The sequence below is a fragment of the Marmota flaviventris genome, chromosome 13, assembly GCF_047511675.1.
Source record: "Marmota flaviventris isolate mMarFla1 chromosome 13, mMarFla1.hap1, whole genome shotgun sequence".
NCBI classification, from domain to species: domain Eukaryota; kingdom Metazoa; phylum Chordata; class Mammalia; order Rodentia; family Sciuridae; genus Marmota; species Marmota flaviventris.
The window spans coordinates 67,058,327-67,082,064 of record NC_092510.1 but is presented as its reverse complement, the minus strand read 5'-3'; the positions used below and the strand labels follow the sequence as shown (position 1 = coordinate 67,082,064).

Genomic DNA, 23,738 nt, shown 5'->3' with positions numbered 1-23,738 from the left:
TGGGTAGGGATCTGTAGAGATGTGTGGAAAATGTGCACTGAAGAAAGTGAGGCCAGAGTTGGGGTGGGGTCTATAAAGGGAAGTGCCTGGACTTTTGGAGAGGCCTGGGATGGGTTGGGTGGTTGCAGTGGAGTGACTGCCCTAGTGGGTGCAGGGCCTTCCCACCGACCAGAGCCTGACCTCCCTCCCCTTTGCCTACAGCAGATCAACCAAGATTTGAACATCCAGCTGCTGAAGGATGGCTATCGATTAGATGAGATCCCCGACGACGAAGACCTAGACCTCATCCCCCCCAAGTCCGTGAACCCCACCTGCATGTGCTGCCAGGCCACATCCTCCACCGCCTGCCACATTCAGTAGCGGGCGGGGCCGCTGCGGCTGCAAGGGGAGGCGCCAACACGGGCCAGGTTGGACCAGGCAGGGGCTGATCCCTCCCTAGCTCGTCCTCGTGCCCCTGGCCCTACACCCCTTACAGCCGCCAACCTCGTAACAGTCATTGCTTCCTCCTATGGTAGGACGTGTACCTCTGTGTGTTCATGGAGCCGGAGAAACCAAAACCGGGTCTCTCTCTACCCCAGGGGCTGAAGAGGGGTGGGGGTTTCTTGTTCAGTTGCTTGAGGGACCTCCCCCAGCACCCTGTTCCCCTCTCCAAAGCCACAGTCTGGAGGTGGGGAGACCTGGAAGGCAGGGAGGCCAGCAGTATGAGCTGGGAGAGGGATCACAAAGCCAGGGCTTGACCCCACCTCAGCAAAGCCATGAATCCCCCAGACCCAGACTGACCAGCAAACAGGTTGGAAGAAAGAAAGGCCTAAGGCAATGGGGGTGGGTCCCAGAACCTGGGAGCCCTCTCTATATGACTCCTGTCAGCCAGTGTACCTTGTTGTGTTTTCCCTTCTTCTCTAGATGGGAAGTCTGATAAAGTTGTCCAAGGAGATATTGTCCCCCTCTCATCAGATCACTGCCTTCTTTTGCCTCTTCCACCCATTCTCCCCTTTCCTTTTTCTCCAGGCGTGGTATGACCTGTCCTCATGCCCCTAACCAATACATCTATCTCTCTGCCTTCCCTCTTCCCTTCACCAATAACACTGGTCTCAGGTTGGAAGCAGGGTAAGGCTGGCCTCCAGTCCCCATTCCCAACCCACCCCAGCCCAAGGTCTGAGAGTCTGGTTCCCAGTAAAACTCTTCAAGGAGCAAGCTTAGGAGGATATAGCAGCTGAGCAGCTGCATGTACATGGTAGGGAGCGCTTGGCAGAATGTGTGTGTGCACGCATCTCATGTAGGACCTGCCTCTCCAGGATTCTGTTCCTGTCATATATGTAGTGTCCACAGTGGGGAAGTGACTGTGATTTTTTTTACAATGTGGGAGCCTGCTCAGCCATGCAGTTGACTTGAGACTCTGGCCTGGGTATCAAAAGCCTGGGTTCTGACACTCTCTTCATGTACTGTCTTACAGCAAGCCACATGTTTTCTCTGGGCTTCATTTTCCCCAAATGAAAAATAAAAAGCAGCTGCAATTATTCTTAAGGTTCCTTCACACCTGAAGGAATTTTTTCATAGGAATTTCTGTGGAAGAGTATGAGGAGATTTCTGTGTGTCTTTGAGTGCACCCAGGGGGGCCTCCCTAAGTGTGTCTCTGCAGAAAGGGGAAGTATATGTGAATCTGTTTGGAAAGAAGTGTGTGTGTGTGTGTGTGTGTGTGTGTGTGTGAGAGAGAGAGAGAGAGAGAGAGAGAGAGAGAGATTGTGTATGTGCATGGAGGTGTTTATTGAGAGAGAGAGAGAGAGAGAGAGAGAGAGAGAGATTGTGTATGTGCATGGAGGTGTTTATTTTGTAACTATTTGGGATGTCTGGGGATCAGAATGTGTATTGCTGCTTTTGCTGCTATTGCTGGGTTGGAGGCTGGGGGCAGGACAGCTGAGGATGAAGATCAAGAGAAAGGAGGTTGGGGCTGGGGATGTCGCTCAGGGGTAGAGTGCTTGCCTAGCAGGCATGAGGCCCTGGGTTTAATCCTCAGCTCTGCCAAAAAAGAAAAAAAAAAGGAGAGAATGACAGTGAGAGAGAGAGAAGGAGGGAGGGAGGGAGGGAGACAGAAAGAGAGAAAGAAAGAAAAAGGAGAGAAGGAGGTGAACAGGGCTCTCCCTTGGGCTGGGCAATATGAACCTGCTCCCATGCAAAGAAAAATGAAAGCACAGATGGCCTCAGACTGCTTGGACCTATGCCCCACAAATTTCCCACAGGTTCAAGGAGTACTTTTCCCTGTGCTCTTGTGCTGACATATGACACCCTACACATGCTGGTGTATCCACTGTCATGGATACCACTCACATGCTGCCCTCTGGACAACAGTCCTGGGACGTGGGAACTGGAAGGGGCAGATGGTGAGAGGAAAGAGTGAGGCTGCTGGCTTAGGAAGGGTAGCATCTCTCTCTGCATCACACCCAGGAGCTGCCAGGTTCAAAGTGTTGGGGTGCAACTCTATGCTCTCCTCTCCTCCAATCTACCCTTATGTCCTCTAGTTATATAATGAGGAAATGCCAAAGGGAGGACAGAATAGGGATTTGTAAGGCCCACAAAGCCCACATTGGCCCCCATCTCAAGCTCTTCTCCCACCCTGATCAGCATCCCTGCTCCCTGTCATCTAGGATCCAGAGCCAGGCCTCCCACTACCACCATCCTGGGCTCCTTACTCACCTTTCTAGAACATGGGTACCTCCTCTTTTATAGACTGCTGCCTTTGCTGCTGACTTACTGTGTGACTCTGGCCCATTGTTCAATCTCTGTGGCCCTGAGGAAAGCTCCCTCCCCACAGGACATACTACTTTTCTGGCAGGCAAGGACTTCCAACTGAGGCAGTGTACATGTGGCAGGGAGAGATAGGAAGCTGGCAGCCAGCAGCTTCTACATCTAAGGAGAATGCATGGTTCCCTCCTTCCTTGTCCGGGAGGTTGAAGGGGAAGAACCAAGGCCTTAGCTTGCCCCTGCCTCCTGCCCCCTTGTAGATACTGCCTTAACACTCCCCCTACCCTTGGCTGTGGCTTTCACCCAGCCAGGTTTCTCCGCGCTCACTAATTTATTTCCAGGAAGGTGTGTGGAAGACATGAGCCGTGTATAATATTTTTTTTAACATTTCCATTGCAGTATTGACCATCATCCTTGGTTGTGTATCGTGTAACACAAATAATGATATTAAAAGCATCAAACAAGCCAGCCTCAGCTCCCTACCTGGGGTGTGGGCTAGGGGGCAAGTGGGCTGGGAAGGGACAAGAACTGACCCTCTGGATGCACATGTCATTCTACCTCCACTTGTGGGTTCCTGGGAGTACCACTGACCTGCTGTGTGACCCTAGGTGAGTCACGAACCCTCAGAACCTCTATTTCTGTCCAACAAAAGAGACTGGCCTAAAAGGTCTCCAGGGGCTCTCTGAACTTTTGGAAATTATACTCTTTTGAGGGGCTCTAGGCAGGAAGGGGCTGGAAGTGGGGAGGAAATTAGACTCTCCCCAGGGAGGGGACTGGGTCAAGTGATATCATAATGGGCAGTGCCCATCCTGGAGAGAAGAGCAGAGTGGAGTAGGAGCAGGAAGGTTGTGTGGGAGGAAAGCTGAGAGATCCTCTATAGGAGGGGGTCACAGTAGCTAGGGGCACCTGTCAGACTGGAGGTGTGGGCTATCTAGTGGGAGGGGTGGTCACTGATGTCTACCAGGAGTCCTTGATAGGTAGAGTCCACCACAGCATCCCTAAGAACTCACCATGTTCCTCTTCTCCCGTAAGACCAAGACCCCCATCAGCACCTACAGTGACTCCTACAGGGCTCCCACCTCCATCAAGGAGGTCTATAAGGACCCACCTCTGTGGGCCTGGGAGGCCAACAAGTTTGTGACCCGGGTAAGTGGAGGTTTGGGGAGGAGTAGGCCAGAGTATATGGCCATGTGTGTCTGGATGACTGGCAAAATGTGGCTGTCACTATGTGTTTGTAATTATTTATAGCTTTGTGCATATGTGTCATTTATTCATTTGTCTAGGCATAAAATGTACAATGGTATGTAAAAAAAGTGTAAGATCTTACCTTCATACCAGGATAGGAGGTAGAAAGAGAGAGATAATAAGAGTTTTATAAATTGTCAGAAATGCTGTAAAGGAAATAAACAGGGTATGAAAATAGAAAGGAGTGGGTAGGTCATGGAAGACCTCTTTCTTTCCATTTTACAGTTCTGAGTGCTCTACCACTGAGTTACAGCCCTAGCCTAGATCTCTTTCTTTCAAGGTAACATTGAGCTGAGTATGAAAAGATGAGAAAGAAATAGGCTTGTGAAGAGCTGAAAGAATAGAAGAACTGAAAGTTCTACCAGAGTGATCAGAAAGTATAAAGGCCAGTGGTTGCCTGTAGGATAGGCCAGAAAATGTCCTATAGGCATGTCTTCATGCACGTTTATCACCATCTCTTTGTGTCTGTCTGTGTTTGAAGATGAGCAGCCAAGTGGGTCTATGTAGCTTTCACCAAAGGGAGAAGAAATCTGGGAGTCTAACTGTAACTCTGACTAAGAGAACTGGCCATGTGTACCTTTCAACAAAACTTTGCTGAGTATTTTCTTGTGTAGGCTCCAGGGATACAAAAAAGGAAGGGCCAGCCCTTGCCTTTAAGGAGCTTTCAGCAAACAGGTAAGCAAAGTCAGGTTACTATATGTGGGCCATGTAGAGCAAGTGCTGACTGGAATTCCAGGAAGGGATGAGCACTCCCACGTCCTGGAGTCTGCTGAGTGACTCTTCCTACAGAAGAGTTTTGAGAAAAGGCAGCCTAAGGGCCCTACCTGGAACTGAAGCTGTTAGAGCAGAAGGAGAGAGATCATAGGCTGCAGACCAAAAAGGGCCCTTAGATTATGTTGAGGAACATGGACAAAAGGCTCCAGGTTCCTGAGTTTGAGAGTGTCATAGCTGAATTGTGATTTAAGCCACTGCAGACACAGTGTCACAGAATTAGACAGGTTGGGACTGAGGACATGAAGGCCAGTGAGAAGTGAAAAGAAAGAAGAGCCAGGCATAGTGGGACATATCTATAACCTCAGCTACTCTAGAGGCTGAGGTGGGAGGATCACAGTTCAAATTTAGTAAAACTGTCTCAAAAAAATAATAAATAAAGGCTGGGTGGATATATCTCCCAGCACTTGCCTAGCACACACAAGGCCCTGGGTTTGATCCACAGTACTACAAACAAAAAGGAAGATAAAGGATGTGGGTAAAAGATAACAACAAAAAACTGCAACAGATTAAAAAAAAAAGTGATTTTTTTAATTGGAAAATTTTTAAATAATATATTTCATCTAACAACAAAATAAATATATGTTCAGGGCTGGGGTCGTAGCTCAATAGTAGAGCGCTAGCCTAGCATGTGCGAGACCCTGGGTTCGATCCTCAGCATCACATAAAAATAAATAAATAAAATAAAAGGTATTATGTCCATCTACAACTAAAAAAATATTTTTAAAAAAATATTTATGCTCAATGCAGAAAATGGGAATAACTCAGAATCATAAGAAAAATTGTCCAGCCCCAAGTATGGTGGTGCACTCCGTAATCTCAGCAGCTCAGTAGGCTGTAGCAGAAAGATGAAAGTTCAAAGCCAACCTCAGCAAACTTATTGAGGTCCTAAGCAACTGAACAAGACCCTGTCTCAAAAAAAAAAAAAAAAAAATTTAAAAAGGGCTGGGGATGTGGCTCAGGGATTGAGCTCCCCTGAGTTCAATCCCTGATCCATAATCCTACTGTCCAAAATAACCACTATTAATATATTATTAAATGCCCTTTTAGGAGGTAATTTTTTTACAAAAATGGCATCATATTATACTAATATTTTAAATCTTGCATTTTTCAAATAGCCATATATCAGGTATATTTTCCTGTTTCAAAAATACTTTGCAGGGGCTGGGGCTGGAGCTCAGTAGTAGCGCACTTGCCTGACATGTGTGAGGCACTGGGTTTGATCCTCAGCACCACATATAAACAAATAAATAAAATTTAAAAAAATACTTTGCAATGTAATTTTATTGATGACATAGAATTCTTTGTACAAATGTGCCATAATGTATTTGAGGAATCTTATCAGAAATTTAGATTATTTATAAAATATTGCCAGTATAATCAGTCTTCTACTTATATCTTTGTACACATCTTCAACTATTTCCTTAGGATAAATTCCTATATATGAAATTGTTGGAAGAAAGGATATACACATTTTTTAAATTTTTGATATATGCCTCAAATTGCTAAAATAAGGGATGTAATAATTTATATTCCCTCAAGCAAAATATGAGAGTGCCTGCCTACATTTTCACTCTCCATAATAAGGAATTTTAAGAAGTAGATTGACAGATCTTAGTGATTACCTTGATATAAAGCTGGAGAGTTTAGGATGACTCCTGGGTTTTTTGGCTCTGGCAGCTAGAGGAAAGGTAGTGCTACCAAAATGTGGTTTGGAATAGCAGACTGGGGACTTGGAATTCATTTTGGGACACAAATACTTGAGATAGGTAGGTAATTAGATACATAGTACTTGCCTGAAGCAAAGGAAAGAGGCCTGGGCTACAGAGAGAGCTCAAAGTTTTCATCATATAAATGGTAGCTAAGTAATAGGAGTGAACGAGGTGCCCAAGAAGAGTGAGAAAATGGCCAAGGACAGAACTTTGGTGAATATCAGTATTCAAGAATCATAAAAGAAGACAGAGAGTTATAGCCATAAAGGAGGAAAAATCAAGGAGACACCAATAAACACTGAATTATTAGACAACGGTCAGTGTGAAATGCTGTTGACACAGAAAGGGATCTCTCAGAAATAGTAATTATTGGTAACCTGGCCAGACAGCTTTAGTGCAGTGAGAGAAGTGAATCAGATTACCATGGGAGTAAAAATGAAGGAAAGGCTTCTGTGTCTCTGACGTCCCCTCCTGCTTCAAAACAACTAAGGCTTGCATTAGAACTAATTCTTATTTTGTTTTGGACTCTTATGGGGGTGAATAGTAAATATACTAACAACAAAATAAATATATACTTGATGCAGAAAATGGACAGAGGACAAGCATTGCCCTGAGGGCAAATGCCAATATTGGCATTATAAGCTGGAGTTTTAAACGTTAAAATAGCAGAGAGGTGGAGAAACTAAATCTGTTAATTTCCAACTGAAAAAGAAGGTTAATATCTCTTGCTCCTTGCCACTACACACACACACACACACACACACACACAAGTAATCTATATCTTCTGTGGTAAAAAAACATCCTCAATGTAGGTTTCCAGGCATCCTTCAGAGTAAGGCCAGACACAAGCTCACAATAAAAAATATAGGAAAACAAACAGCTGGTATAGCTCAGTGATAGAGTGTTTGCCTAATGTGCACAAGGCCCTAGGCTCAATCCCTGTACCACAAGGAAAAGAGAAATCCACCATATTACAGAATCAGCAGTAACAACAAATGGCAGACCTAACTACCAAAGTTTTCAGATAATGAAATTAACAAAGAATACAAAATATGTTTCATTTTTGAAGTAAAATCAAAATAAGAAAGCAACAAGGAAACATTCTTAAAATTGAGCAAATAAATGTACAGATGCGTAGAAATTTTAGAACTGAAAAATATATTAGTAAAACCCAAAACTTAGTGGATAGGTTAGAGATGAGATTAAACATCCCTGAAGAGTTTCAGTGAAATGAAAGATAGAATGAATGAAATTTCCCAGAATGCAGTACAGAAAGGCAAAGAGATGGAAAATATGAACAAAACATTAAGCAATACGAAAGAAAAAATGAGAAGGTCTCGGGGGTTAAAAAAAAAAGATGGTGAAATGAGATGGATATCACTACCCTAGGTACATGTATGAAGAAGACACAAATGGTATGAATATACTTTGTATACAAGCATAGATATGAAAAATTGTGTTCTATATACATAATATGAATTGTAATGCATTCTGCTATCATATATAACAAATTAGAATAAAAAATTTTTAAAAATGAGAAGGTCCCACACTCATCTAATCAGAGTCCCAGAAAGGAAGAGGAGAGGGGGAAAAAAAAAAAGAATAAGCATTATCTAACAAGAAATAGGCTTAGGATTTTCCAGAGCTAATGAAAGGAACAAATCCCAGAAAAGAGATTCCACAGTCAGATGCCTTGCAGTGAAACTATAGAACACCAGCTTAAAATCAAGCAAAGAAAGAGTTTCACTGTCATCCTTTCAAGAACAAAGACATTTACAGGAAAACAAAAATGGAAAGGTTGGACTGAAGGTCATTAGCTCCCTGTTAGAGCACTTTTTTAGCGTGCATGAGACCCCAGATTCAATCCCTAGCACCCCCATATCTATCTATCTATCTATCTATCTATCTATCTATCTCTCTCTCTCTCTCTCTCTCTCTCTCTCTCTCTCTCTCTCTCTCATACACACACACACACACACACACACACAAATTATTTTACTATCATCAGATCTATAAATTATAAGGGAACTTCTAAAAGATATACTTTGAGAATAAGGAAAATGATCTTGGAAGGCAAGTCTGAGATGCAGGAAAGAATGGTGAAAAAATTGATTTTTAAAAAGTTGAATTAAAGGGCTGGGGATGTGGCTCAAGCGGTAGCGCGCATGCCTGGCTTGCGTGCGGCCTGGGTTCGATCCTCAGCACCACATACAAACAAAGATGTTGTATCCGCCGAAAACTAAAAAATAAATATTAAAAAATTCTCTCTCTCTCTCTCTCTCTCAAAAAAAAAGTTGAATTTAAGCAAACATTACCTATAGAAAATAATTATAAGCCAGGCTCAAAGGTGCATACTTGTAATCCCAACACTTCAGGAGGCTGAGGGAGAAGGATCAAAAGTTCAAGGCCAGCCTCAGCAATTTAAGAAGACCCTGTCTTTTAAAATAAAAAATAAAAAGGGCTGGGGATATAGCTCAATAGTAGGCTGCCTCTAGTTCAATCCCCAGTATAGCAAAAATAATTAATTAATTAATTATTAAAATATAGTGGTTTTTCAATTTGTAACATTTAAAGAAAGAACCAAAATATTGGAAAACAGCAGCATATAAATTGAAGCATGGCAGAGTCAAGATTTTTTTTTTATTTTATAACTTTTTATTTTATTTGTTTATTTTTATGTGGTGCTGAGGATCGAACCCAGGGCCTTGCACATGCGAGGCAAGTGCCCTACCACTGATCCATAACCCCAGCCCCAAGATGTTTTAAGATATTCTAAAAAGAGTATGTAGCCAGGCCCAGTGGCCCATGCCTGTAATCCCAGTGCCCTGGTAGACTGAGGCAGGAGGACCATGAGTTCAAAACCAGCCTCAGCAACTTAGCTCAATAGTAGAGTATCCTAAGTTCAATATCCCATGCCAAACAACAACAAAAAAAAAACTTTCCTAAAAAGGGTATAAGATGTAGTGTTGTACTGCTCATGAGCTAGAACTATACTTCCCAGAATTCCCTTCAATTGGCCATAAGAGATTTTTTTTTTTTTTTTTTTTTTTGCAGTACTAGGCATAGAACCCAGGGCCTTGAGTATCATAAGAGAAATTTGCAATGTGATTTGGAAGGAATGAATAAAAGAGGAGCCATTTTCTTTCTTTTTATTTATTTATTTTTATTAGCTATTCATGATATTACAATGATCTTGGCAATTCATACATTTGAATCATTGGGGTATAATTTCTCATTTTTCTAATTGTACAGATTGCAGAATCACACTGGTCATAGAGTCACCTATATACATACAGCAATCATAATGTCTATTCTATTCTAAGAGCAGCCATTTTCACCCTCTGAAAGTTAACGTAGGGTACCAACCACTGTGGGGGCTTGTGCACAATACTGCTGATTTAGTAGTCCACCATACTGGCATAGGGCAGCATCTGGCCAGAATGCCTTTAGCTACGATTGGCTCTCCTCCTCCAACTTCTTCCTGGGCCAGGTGTGTATATGGCTATTTGACAAAGGGCACCAGCTTCTCCTGAAGGCCATCCATATCATCAATGTTGGAAGCATACGCAGGTTTTAGGTTGTCTTCATGGGCTCCTGTTTGTCCTTGCACTCCCCCACTTCATGTCCAACCCTCTGACTGCCAGCCAGTAATTTGAGGCTCAACAATAGATGCAAAGATAACAGTCTTGCAGAGTTTACAATTATGGAAAATCTAACCCCTAAAAAAATCCTTATGCTATATCATGCATAGTAATTCTATTTCTCTGGTCCAAACTTGCCTATGTAGATAAAATAACAAAAAGCTTAATAAGCTAATTACAGATAAGAGAATTTTAGAAGGATGGCTATATAAATAACAAAGTTTCAATTTTCCAGGAAGATATTATAATTCTTAAATTTGTATTGACCTAATAGAATTACAAAAAGGAGAAAGTGACTTATGGGGTACAGTGTGATAATTCAGAATATATTTATAGTGTGTAATGATCAAATCAGGATAGTTAACATTTCTCTTTATTTGTTTAAATTTTTTGTTTAACATATAATAAGTATAGACATTTATGGGGTACTGTGTGATGCTTCAAGTCACGTATACAATATTTACTGATCAAATCAGGGCAATTAAACTTTAACACAACACAATTACTGATAGATCTACCAGACCCCCCCCCCCAAAAAAGGCAAAGATTGAAAACATAATTAATACCCTTCATTTACTGAATATAAATAGAATGCTGACCCTATAGGTATAAACATATAAGGTACACTATAAAAATCGACTGAGTACAAATCCATAAAACAAACATTAATAGAATTTGAAGTTTGACAGCATATAAAACAACTCAATCCTCAATGCAATTGAATTACAGATAAACAACAAAAAATATATTTTAAAACAAAGTACACAAAAATATCATCCCAAATAATGAGTCATTTAAGAAATCAAAACAGAAATAGAAAAAAATACTCAGAACTAAAAAGACTGTACATCAAAACTTGTGGGATGAAACAGAAGTTGGAGAGAAAAACCTCTAGATCTAAATGCTTGTCTTAAGAAAAATGGTGAAATATGAAGGACAAGAACATCAGATTTAACAAGAAAGAGTGGGGAAAAAAACAGAAGTAAAAGAAAATAGAAGAATAGAGGTAATAAAAAATAAGAACAAAAGTTAAAGATTCAACAAGAACAATAGTCAAAAGTTGCTTCTTTGATAAATAATAAAATAGACAAATCTCTAGAGTGATTAATCAAGGAAGGATAAGTCACTGATAAATAAAAGAAGGATCTAAGCAAAGCATGGTGGGGCATACCTTTACTCCCAGTGATTATTCCCAGTGATTCAGGAGGCTAAGGTAGGAGGATTGCAAGTTTGAGGCCAGCGTCAGAAACTTAGAGAGGCCCTAAGCAAATTAGCAAATTAAAAATTTAAAAAAAGGACTGGAGATGTTGCTCAGTGGTTAAGCGCCCCTGGGTTCAATCCCTGCTACCAAAACAACAACAACAAAAGTATCTAGCTTAGATAATTAAACAGTATGTTCCTCCAAATGTTCAAGAAATAGTTTATTTCAATCTTCCAGACAAAGTAGAAAAAAAGGATGCTTCCTAATTTTAAAATTTTTTTGTAGTTATAAATGGACAGCATGCCTTTATTGTATTTGTTTATTTTTATGTGGTGCTAAGGATCTAACCCAGTGCCTCACACGTGCTAGGCAAACACTCTGCCACTGAGCTACAGCTCCAGCCCCCCAATATAATTCTGAAGCAAAACTAATAAAAAAATAGAATAAGAGCTGAGTGCAGTGGCCCATGCCTGTAATCCCAGCAGCACAGGAGGCTGAGACAAGAGGATCACGAGTTCAAAGCCAGCCTCAGCAAAAGCAAGGCACTAAGCAACTCAGTGAGACTCTGTCTCTAAAATACAAAATAAGGCTGGGGATGTGGCTTAGTGGTCCAGTGCCCTGGAATTCAATCCCTGGTACCTCCCCACACACAAAAATAACAGAATAAGAATATTATGCATAAATACAAAAGCCAAATTCTCAACAAAATATTTGCAAACTGTATCCAGGAGTTTATAAAAATAATAATCATTAATATATAATTATATGTTTGTTTCACAAATGCAATGATAGTTTAAAATTATAAAAATAAATGCCATTTATTACATTAATAATTCAAGAAGAAAAGCTATAAAATCATTTCAAAATACACTAAAATTAAATGTGCAAGAGAGTACTGGGAGGGTAGAAATATTCTAAAACTGGGTTCTGGTGATAGTCAACTCTGCATACTCACTAAGAATATTTGAATTGTATACTTAAACAGAGTGGATTTTTTTAAACTTTTTTTTAGTTATAGGTGGACACAATATCTTTATTTTATTTTTATGTGGTGCTGAGGATTGAACCCAGTGCCTCATGCATGTGAGGCAAGCACTCTCCCTCTGAGCCACAACCTCAATAAAGCTATTTGAAACAAAACAAAACAAAGCAGAAATAGCAGTTACTAAAATCCAATACCCATTCCTGATTTAAAAAAAAAAAATTAGCAAACTTAAATAGAAGTAAACTCCCAAACTTTTTAAAGAATGACATGACATACACCAAAGAGCCAAGGGTGGTGGCACATGCCTGCAGTCCCAGCAACACAGGATATTGAGGCAGGAGGATCACAAGTTTGAGGTAAGTCTCAGTAATTTAGGGAGGCCCTAAGCAACTTAGTCAGACACTGTCTCAAAGTAAAATATAAAAATAAAAAGGGTTTGGGATGTGGCTCAGTGGTAGAGCACTGCTGGGTTCAATCCCCACTACTGGGAAAATACTATATATATGTATATAGATAGATAGGTAGATATTTTAATTTATATAATAAATATGTAAATATATATATATATATATATGTATATATATATATATTTACCTAAAGCATATAGCCAACATCATCCCTCCTATTGTTAAATGTTAGAAGAATTCTTTTTAAAATTGGGATCAAGGCAAGGATGTTTACATCACTACCTCTATTCAACATTACACTAGAGGTCTTAACCAGGACATGGAGAAAAGAAAAGTAAAAAGATATAAAGAAAAGAAGAAATAAAACTGTGATTATTTATAGATGAAATAATTGTGCATATAGAATCTACACATTATTAGAATAAGAAAATTTAGAAAGTTGGATGAATATAAGATCAAAAGGCAATCACATTTTCTTATACAAACATGTTTAAGAAGCATGATTTTTAAAATATACATTTATTCCAAGCAAAAAAAAAGAAAAAAGAAAGAAAGCAAACAATGTGTTCACAACGGTATGGCTATCCAGGTGCAGTGGCGCACATCTGTGATCCTAGTAATTTGCATAACTGAGGCAGGAAGATTGCAAATTGGAGGCCACCTTCTGCAATTTTAATGGGGCAGTGTCTCAAAAAATGAAAAGAACTGGAGATATAACTCAGTGGTAAAGTGCCCTGGGTTCAATTACCAGTGCCAAAAACAAAAAACTGTATGGATAAATCTGGGTGTGGTGTACACCTATATTTCCAGCACAGGAGTCTGAGGCAGGAGGATCACTTGAGTTGGAGCATTAGAGACCAGCCTGGGAAACATAGTGAGAACTGTATCCAAAAAAAAAAAAAAAAACATTTACAAAAAAATCCATGCTTGCTGCTGTGGTGCAGGCCTGTAATCCCAGCAACTCAGGAGACTGAGGCAGGAAGAGCACAAATTTGAAGCCAGTCTCAAAAATTGAGCAAGACCCTCCAGAAACTTAGTGAGACACTATTTAAAAATAAAAAAGTACTAGATCTGTAACTCAGTAGTAAAGTGCTGGGTTCAATACCCAATATCCTCTCCAACACACACGAAAAAGAATGTAGGGAGCTGGGGATGTGGCTCAAGCGGTAGTGCACTCGTCTGGCGTATGTGCGGCCCTGGTTCGATCCTCAGCACCACATACAAACAAATATGTTGTGTCCGCCGAAAACTAAAAAATAAATATTAAAATTCTCTCTTAAAAAAAAAAGAATGTAGGAGTAATATTATGAAACTTTATTTAATACTTTAGAAAATACTTAAATACCCCAACCCTGGGGGAAAAAAACTAAATAAATGAAGATATACAATATATTCATGGATAAAAAGAGTTATTATTACAAACATTCAATGTAATCTTATTAAAATCTCAATAGGATTTTATGAGAAAGTTGATAAGCTGTTTCCAAATTTTATAGAGTAGAGCAAAGGCCCCCCAAAATAGCTAAAATGCATCTGAAAAATGGGACATACGCAAATATTAATGTTTATTACAAAGTTATGGAAATTCATAAGGCATAGTATTAGAAATTCATAAGGCACAGTATTAGAAAGAAATTCATAAGGCATAGTATTAGAAAGATAGAAAGGCATAGTATTAGAAAGATTTAATACATCAGAAATAGACCCACGAATATATGGAAACAATATTCAACGAAGATGTTTAAAAATAAAGCTATAGAAAAAATATATCAGGCTTGAGATGACACTAAAAATCTGTGGGTCCCAGAAGCTTGAGAAGCTGAGGCAGGAGGATCACAAATTCAAAGCCAGTCTCAGCAAAAGCAAGGCACTAAACAACTCAGTGAGACCCTGTCTCTAAATAAAAATACAAAATAGGGCTGGGGATGTGGCTCAGTGATTGAGTGCCCCTGAGTTCAATCCCTGGTACCCCAAAAAAAATCTGTGGGGAAAGATAGACTACTCAATAGGAAAATTGGTTATCCATATGGATAAAAATAAAATTAAGCCATAATTCACTGAACCCAGATACAAGTCCTGACAGATTAAATATGGAAAGTAAAACTGTCTAGCTTCTAGAAGAAAATACAGGACATAATCTCCATTATCTGAGAGTATGGATAGATTTTTTTATGTCCCCAAAAGCACTAACCATAAAAGAAGAAATTAATAAATTCAACTGTTTAAATTAAGAACTTCTGTTCACTTAAAGCACCATAAAGAAAAAGATTGAAGCCACAGACTGAGAGATTTGCAACATGTAACTGATTAGTATACAGAATAAATTAAACACTATAATTTTCTGGGTTAAAATTGAACACATGTGTTTTAACTCCTTCCTGAAACACCCTCTAAAACTATAGTAAAATGGATGTTTACGACATAAAATCACAAGGATGGTGAGAAAGAAAGGATAATGGCAAGAAAATTTTGGAAGATGAAAGTATGGTAGATAAATAGTAACTGGTTTAGCAGATCTGAGAAAGCTGAATCCAAAGCCAGCAATAGGAAACCCCAAACATAATTCAATTTAAAACTGCAGAATTTCCAAAAGCCTCAGGAATTGGTAATCCCAGGCCTCTCTGGAACTGAAGATGGGACAAGACCAAGGCTAAAGCAAGGATTATTTGAAAGCCTTTAAGAAGCAGTTAGACCCACTAATCCCCGCTTCTATTCCATGCCAAAGGGTAACTGCCTGCCTCTGTCTCTGCAAAAGTCACAGGCTTATTTTTGGCAAGGATCTCAACACTGGGAATACAAGTTGAAGACAGGGTACCACACTTAAAAGCAGGTAAAACTCCTTATACTGAATGCTAAAGCCCCAGCAGCCCTCTTCTACCTAGATCAGTGTTCAGTTCTCAGAACACTGGCAGCTTGGTTATTGCCCTTAGGCCAAAGATTGAAGAAGTATGTTCTGAAGACTCTTCTCAGTCCAAAATGAAAGACATACAGACACTGCATTGGAATTTTTAAAAACAGTTCAGCTAGATCATCCCATGGTGATGCATACAGTTGACAAAGCCCACCCACAGTTCCAAACCTTTGATAAGCTCTTTTACTCTGCTACATGTAAACATAAGTAAAGACTGCAGAACTTTGAGGAAAGCCTCTAACAAAAAAATTGATGATGTCTATGAGTTCTTCTAAATAACTGTTTTTGTATTTGTGAATGTGTCTATGTCTGAGTGCATAGGGATAGGTGTATATGGGTGTGTAAGGTTCAGTGAAGTGCTAAATCATTGGATCTCTGCATTTATGTCTCCCATATTTTGCCCTCCACCTACACAGGAATGTGACTGTGCTGGATCCACCCCTAAAAGAGTGTAAACTCAGCCAGGAACAGTGGTGCATACATGTAATCCCAGCTACTCAGAAGACTGAGGCAGGAGGATCACAAATTCAAGGCCTCAGCAATTTAGAGAGACCATGTCTCAAAATTAAAGTTAAAAATGGCTAGGGATGTTAGTTCAGTGTAAAGATCTCCTGGGTTTAATCCCTAATATTGCCCCCCCAAAAACAACAACAATAAAAAAACCCCACAATGTCAGCTGAGCACAGATGATCGCAGAAGCCCCTGAGCTGAGGGGTTTTCCAGGTTGATCGAAGGTCTGAAAACCACCAGATAGCAGCCCTAGCCAAGGAAAAGGAAGCCTCTGCCCTTAAAACCATAAAGAGCAGGAGGAATTGGTAGTAGTGTCACTATCCCAGCACCCATTAGGTAGTGGTCCATTGTATGGAAGCCCTCCCTGGTGTTTGACTTTGCTGGGTGTCCTATACTTGTGACACAGCTGACTTTTCAGACTAGCTACCTACAAAGACCTGTGGACCCAAACCTTACATTCTGCCCTCAGCTAAGGACAAGGGGCCCCCAAAGGGAGGTCTTAATCTGAGTTTCTACAGATCTAGCCCAACCAGGAATGATGGGCTGAGATTAGGAGAACAACAAGAAGCAGAGAGAACTAGGGCTCAGACCAAGAACAGGAAAAAGATCAAGGTAGGATGAGAACGAGGGCAGAGGAAGGGTCAAGGTCAATACTGAGTCATGATCAATGTCACAGCAGAATCAGAGTTGGTCAGAGACAAGGAATTAAATTTTAAAGGAGACATCCCACCAACCCCACCCTTCAGCCCATTTATGATGCAAGATTCTCAGAGAGCCCTCCCTGTCCAAGAAACCTGTATAAGGACATCCAGCATTTCTCAATTCTCCAGAGGCCTACTGGCCCTGTTGGAAGAGACTCAGGTCCTGTTCCCAGGTAGCAAAACATAGTCCAGAAGAAAGAGAACAGGAACATTCAGCTCTGACCTTCAAGAGCTGGCAGTCAGGAAATTACAGAAATGAGAAGGTCAGAAAATTACTCTGACTAGGAGCAAAAACCTGGCTCCAAGCCCTAACCTCAGATGGGGAGGAGGGGGAGGGAATAATTCAAACAAGAAACTGTGCCAAGGAATAAAGACTGGCATAGGAATCCCTCTTGCATAGAGAGGATTGGGAACTACCAGAGCCGAATCAAAAAGGGTTGGATCTAGGTCTAGCAAGGCCCCAGGGCTGGGGTCTCTACACACCTAGCCACTTCTCCTCTCTCCCCTTACCCAGGGTCTGACTCAGACTATGGAGCGCCATGTGGACCCTGAAGCCCTGCAGAAGATGATCAAATGTGCTACCCAAGACTATGGCTATAAAAGTTCCATATCAGGTCATCCTTACTTTCCCGAGAAGTACTGGCTGTCTCAAGAGGAAGGTAGGGCCCCACTTTTCATTCTACTCTGACCCCAGAAGAAACCCCAACAGTGACCCCCAACCTGAATTCCACCCATGACCTATACCTGTTCCCTAATTAACAACAAATCCAACTTAACTCTCAATCACCTGTCCTGACCAGGCCTCCTTGCTTTTTGGAATTTCTCTCTCTGGAAAAGGAGAAAAAAGAAAAACACACACACACACACACACACACACACATCTGGAAGAGCCCTGGATTCTAATTCTTACAGAGATGGAGAGAATATTAACCTCTACCACACAACCTCCTCAAAGTGTTCAGATGCCATCTTCTCCCATCATTTTTTTTCGGGGGGGAGGGATACCAGAGATTGAACTCAGGGGCACTCAACCATTGATCCACATCCCCAGCCCTATTTTGTATTTTATTTAGAGACAGGGTGTCACTGAGTTGTGAGTTGCTTAGTGCCTTGCTGTTGCTGAGGATGGTTTTGAACTTACAATCCTCCCATTGCAGCCTCCTGAGCCTCTAGGATTACAGATGTGCGACACTGCATCCAGCTCGCCTCACATCTTCTTAGCAACACTGCTCCATCCATTCTCTCCATTTTTCCTGCATCCACTATCTCTTTCCCTGAACCCGTAACATTTTCTAATTTTTCCTGCATAAAAATTCTCGTTTCTGTCCTTCACAGCCAAAATTCCCAGAAACATAGTCAATATTCTTTGTCTGTACTTCCTCACCCTTCATTTACCCCTACATGAGAAATTATCTTTCCTCTTTGCTTAAGTGTTTATGATCTGTCTCCCAGCACTCCAAAAGAGGTCAATAATCTTCTCTAATTCATATCTGTTCCTCCTTTGCTAAGGGGCTTCAGAGGTACCAGTTTTCCTAGTTAATTGGTAATTCCCAATTGAAATTAAGAATTACATTTCCTACACTCAAACATTAAAATTGCACTTGTGTGGTTCTAACTTCTAAATCATGGGATTTCAATGTACCCTCTGAGACCTACCCTAAGCACTTCACTCTTCTGACCATTCTTTACTTCTTGAAATTACTTCCACATTTGGCTTCTCTGATGCCTCACTTTCCTAGGACTCTTGTGTATACACTATGGAAACATGGGGTCCTTCAGGGTGCTATTGAGAGTTCTTTTCTCTCCTTGCTCCTCCCCCAATGCCAGGTTATCTAATCCATAGCTGTAATTATTGGTAGTTCCACTTTTGTATTTCCAGCCTTGACTTCTCCCCAGAATGCCTCTCAACTTTACCTGGATGTGCCCAAGCATCTCAAACTCATTATGTCTAACCCACCAACTCAGAATTCCAAATCCCAACTTGCCACACCCTCTCCTCACCCACCTCCTCTCCCTCTAGGACTTCTTCCTTCCTGTTTATCACTGTGGGGGAGTGAATCACAGAGGATCTTGTAGGTCATGGCATGCTACCTTAGGTGATAGATAAGGACAGTGTTAAAGGGTTTTAACTAGGGAAGGGTCTTGGTCAAATTTCCATTTTACAGCTTCTATGTTGAGGTTGGACTATAGGTTTTCAAAAATTAGGGAAGGAGATCAGTGGGTTAATCACAATAGCTTGTTTACATGCCAGGCATTGTTCTAAATGTTTTATGTAGGGGCTGTTAATGGTCCTCAGTGGTAGAGCACTTGCCTGACATGTACAAGGCCCTGGGTTCAGTTCTGCATATAGAAAAAAAAAATAGAAAAGTTTTACATAGGTTAACTCATTTAAACCTCATAACAACCCTATGATATATTTTCACCCCATTCTGAAGTTGAGAAAACAGGAAAATTAATTTGGTCAATCTCACACATTAACAAATAATTAGCAGAACTGAAATTTGAATCCAGGCAATCCATTCTGTTAAGCATGACTTTATGTATTACCTCTAGGTTAAGGCACTATAGAGATAAGGAAGTGAAATCATGGGGGAAGGGCTAGAAGAGGGGATAGATTTCAGCAATTTTAAGGAAAAAGAATAGACATATCTTGAAGCTTGGATGGGAGGAGTCCCCATTTCCAGGTTGGTTCATTAAAAGAAAATATCAGGATAAAGAATGATTAGCACAATGGACATGCAGAAGCTTGTCTTATGTGGGACATAGGCTTCATCTCAATGTCAAAAGACAAATGAGGACTGTGGTTGCGGCTCAGTGGTAGAGTTCTTGCCTAGCATGTGTGAGGCACTGGGTTTGATTCTCAGCACCACATATAAATAAATTAATAAAATAAAGGTCCATTGACAATTAAAAAATAAAATGACAAATGAGGACAGGATGGGCTTGGGACTGACCTGAAGAATGTAAGTAAGGATCAGCTTATTGCTGGAGATCAGAAAAGGAACTTAGACAGGGGGCTGATCCTTAGTGGAGTAAGGAATAACACTGAACACTAACAACTCCATCCCCCCGCCCCCATGAAGAACACAAATGCCTCTCAAGCTACATGGACAATGACCGGTGCAGCACATGGAGGACAGGACCTTACAACTGTGCCTACTGGAATAAGTATATCACCTGCCTTCCCCGACTGCCTAAGGTACCTACTATGCCCACCACAAATGTCTGGGTTTGGGACACACACACACACACACACACACACACACATACCACCTCCCAACCGATGGTGACTGATATTTCATCATTAGTTCCTCATTCCTTTCCCACCAACAACACACCAGAGCTATTCCACAACTGTGAAACTAGGGTTTGTATTTTTTAACTGAAAAGGGAACCTGGAGCTGGGTTCCAATCTCTGATCAGGCTCGGTAGGGACATGACTGGTGTGCATCCTTGGCATGCTACCTTCTCCAAGCTTACCAACTGATCCATCCCCACCCGATCTGGCCACTGTGACACAGGGGCTGACCAAGGAGTCAATAATAAGCTGGATCTTCCTGACCCACCTCCCCCTCCCTTGTGATGTGAGCAAACAGCAGGATAGCAAGGCTACTCAGTAGCAGTGCAAACATAGGAGACTCTCCCCAGGAGGTAGGAGGGAATCCCACCAAAGGCCCAGGTGGCTGGCAGAAATGTAAGATGACCCAAGGGCAGAGCAAACATTTTGAATTAGAACTTCCTGAAGAATCAGAATTTTTCAAAAGTTCCCCCAGGCGATTCTGATGGGCAAGTATTATTGAAAGTCCTCTATTAGACAGCCAGACGCAACTAGACAACCAGTAGTAAAATCAAAGGCCAATACTGAGGCAAGATTGCAGAGGCCCAGGTCAAAACCCCTCCTCCATCCACATCCTCTCACCCTAGCCCCGCCCCCTCAGGCGGAGTAAATGCGTTGCCCAGCTACAACCCCACACACCCTGGAAAGTTAGGGGAGCTGCTGACCGCAGGGAAAGGCTCAGCCTGGCAACAGGTCTAAATGTTCTGAGAGGGTCCCCAGAAGCAAACATTTCTTCCGGGTCACAGCCTTAGGTAGCATGTGTGTCATTTCCAGGAGGCTGGGATGGAGACTGTAGTTCGAGGAATGCCGTTGGAGTGCCCCTCTAAGCCGGAGCGCCTCAATGCTTATGGTAAAGGGTGATGGCAGTGTGGAGAGAATGTTTATTGAGAGGGAAGGGGGAGACCGAAAGGGGGCCGGATGGGGATCTGGGGGACAGAGCAGAGGCCAAGGATCCTGAAGAAGGTGTAACTGTGTCTATTTGTTCATTTTTATTTCTGCCTCTCCCTGTCTCTGGCCCTGCCTTTTCTCATCCCTGTGTCTGTCTTTGGGTCTCCTGGGCTGTGGACCCGCGGGCGAAGAGCGCGAAGTGGTGGTGAACATGCTAAACTCGCTGTCTCGGAAACAGCCGCTGCCTCAGATCACTCCCCGTTGCGGGTGCCTGGATCCGCTGCCAGGCCGCCTGCCTTACCAAGGTTACCAAAGTGCTTGCTCCGGCCGCCACTACTGTCTGCGTGGGTTGAACTGCTACTCCGTTGGGGACCCTTGCACCGATCGCCGCCTGCGGCCTGTGTGCCCGGAGCTTCCGAGTGTAAGGTTCGCAGGGCTCTGCCCACCTCGGCCGGACTCCGCCCCCAAACGAGCCTGGCCCCGGAGTCCGGCCAAACCTAGCTGCACGCACTGCATCCCACCATATTTCTAACCCAGTCCAGACTCTGCGCCAGCACCCCCGCCGGCCTGTAGCCGGGCTCTCTCGTTTTATAGGGCCCCAGGAAGCAAGTGAACAGCTGAGGCAGAGAAACTTCATGAAAGGTTTCCCCAAGTATCCGACCCTGTCCCTCCAGAACTGCGGTCAGATCAACCTGGTGCCTCTCAGGTTCTCAGGAGGTCCTGCAGAAGGGTTTTTTGAGGATTCGAAATCCTGCATATCAGTCCCATCCGCTTTCCACACAAGCTAGCCCTGCCCCCTACTTGGTCACCTACCTGGTCGTACAGACCTAGGTTCTAGCCTGCAGAATGTCTTCCTGGGTCTCGGGTCACCGTCAGTAAAGAGTGGGGTCACTGCTGGGGGCTAAGTGAGCAAAGAAATAACCGCCCCTCTAGAGCAGACTTGGCCTCTTCATAGTCCCTCACCACCTCTGGGAATAGAGATGCATGTTACTTCTAAGGAAAGGCTACAGGGCTCAGACCCCGTCCAGACTGAAACAGCACAGTATTCGACCTGTAATCAGCAAACTCTTAAGTCTGTGGCAGTTTAGAAAGCTGTGCAGAGAGGGTCCTGAGCCCTATCCCCAACTCCTGGGTGATTCCCAAGGCAAGAGAGCCTGATTGATTTTGAGAGACTGGGGCCTAGTCTTCAAAAAGGTACAGAGGCGGGGCTTTGTGGCATACAACAGTAATTTCAGCGACTCGGAGTCAGAGGCCAATCTGGGCAATTTAGCGAATTTATTAGTCTCAAAATAAAAAATAATGAGGGTTGTGGAAGTAGCCTAATGGTAGAGCACTTGCTTAGCATGTGCAAGGCCTTGGGTTTAATTCCCTGTGCCAAACAAAGGAGCTGAGGCTGGGAGATACCAGGAGGTGTGGAAAAAAGCCTAAACCTCTAGGAGTCTCAGAAAAGCTGCCTCTTCCATCGTGCTGGGAAAACTGCTGTCCCTCTGCAGGGACTTGGAGGCTCCCAGTCCCTCAATGACTGACCAAACCACCCCAGAATCCCGCGTGCTCCATCAATGCCCACCCTGAGTGGCAGAAAAGAGGCCTTGAGAGAAGGGGACTTTCAGAGGGCTTCCCGGAAGCGGTGCCGCTGTAGGGTCTCGAAGAACAAGAAAGAAGGAGGGGAGGATCCCCGCGGTAGGACTGACACCTGAAGCGTCTCCCAGGTGCCGGCCTGGACTGTGGGGATACTAGAGTATCAAAAGGCCCGATTCCTCCCTGCCACTGCTTCCTCCCCCAGGGGTGTTTCGCCCTACGACCACCGGCCCGGAATGCAATGTGTTGTTACAACTCCCCCGCCGTCTTTCTACCCTTGTCCGAACCTTAGGTAAGTCTGAAGCGCACATATTCATTTACACATGCGCACTGGAGACTGTTCCCTTAGTGCCGTGGAGGTCGGGGGAGGGGACTAGTTGGCGTGGAAATTGTCCGCTGTGATGCAACGACAGGAAGATGCCACCAGGAGGAGCTAGTGCCATGGGGAAACCAAAGCTGGCAAGAGATAAAGGACCCTAGGAGAGAGCAAGGCCAGAATTGAGGGATTATAGTTGGCAGTGGGTTGAGAGTCAAGGGCATTGCGTTCGAGGCTTTACGTAGAAGAAGTCTTAGGAATATAGGGGGTTTCAGAAACTTAACAGTAGAACCTGAGGTCAGGAGGTCAGTGTGGGTCTGGTTGGAGCCCAGGGGTCAGTGCTAGAAGTAAAATATTGGAGTAAGGTTAGTATTGAGAATTAGAGTCAGAAGTTCACCTTGATATATGAAGGTCCAGAAGAGCTGGTCCATCTCTCCCTACAGATGGGACACAAGTCACTTCAAGAAGACCGGTGGTCCCCAGAGAAACAACTATATTGTCCACCCTGAGTTTGTGTCCGAGACTTATCCTAACTACTGTTGCGACTACCCTTGCTGGTAGAGTCTGGGCTGGCCAGGTCAATGGGATGGAGCAATAAATAAACTCTCCACCCCAAATGCTGCCTCTTGTGTCTTTACCCAACAGGATCTGAAAGTAAGGAATCAGTTTCTCAAAGTTGCCCATCCTTGAACCCTCCCTACTCCCATCTCAGTATTTCTGACACATAAGTTACCCTATTAGCTGGTGTCCCCTTCCCCTCCACCCCAGAACCCAAACTAATGGGTCCATCTAACCA

At 42.7% G+C, this 23,738-nt stretch overlaps 2 protein-coding genes across 8 annotated transcripts in view; both read left to right on the top strand.

Annotated features, from left to right (window-relative positions):
* The window catches only part of Fam219a (family with sequence similarity 219 member A), a 57,709-nt gene extending 54,506 nt beyond the window's left edge, over positions 1-3,203 (top strand). For 4 of the 6 annotated variants that reach the window (XM_071600715.1, XM_027931061.2, XM_071600716.1 and 1 more), the window contains exon 6: positions 202-3,203. In XM_071600715.1, the coding sequence (XP_071456816.1) occupies positions 202-360 (159 nt within the window). In that variant the 3' untranslated portion in view covers positions 361-3,203. The remainder of the gene's footprint in view (positions 1-201) is intronic. The other 2 variants (XM_027931062.2, XM_027931065.2) reach the window with 1 other exon arrangement.
* Positions 3,204-3,538: 335 nt separating this feature from the next.
* Spmip6 (sperm microtubule inner protein 6) lies at positions 3,539-23,545 on the top strand. 2 transcript variants are annotated; one of them, XM_027930986.2, is made up of 7 exons: positions 3,539-3,885; positions 17,338-17,482; positions 19,907-20,022; positions 20,935-21,010; positions 21,240-21,474; positions 22,832-22,918; positions 23,386-23,545. In XM_027930986.2, exons 1-7 carry the CDS (start codon positions 3,751-3,753, stop codon positions 23,501-23,503), a joined length of 912 nt encoding a protein of 303 aa, XP_027786787.2. In that variant the 5' UTR covers positions 3,539-3,750; the 3' UTR covers positions 23,504-23,545. The 2 variants fall into 2 exon arrangements, with proteins under 2 accessions (XP_027786787.2, XP_071456818.1); XM_071600717.1 differs by lacking the exons at positions 3,539-3,885; positions 17,338-17,482; positions 19,907-20,022 and having other exon boundaries at positions 20,780-21,010; positions 21,240-21,469; positions 23,386-23,476.
* Positions 23,546-23,738: the final 193 nt, after the last annotated feature.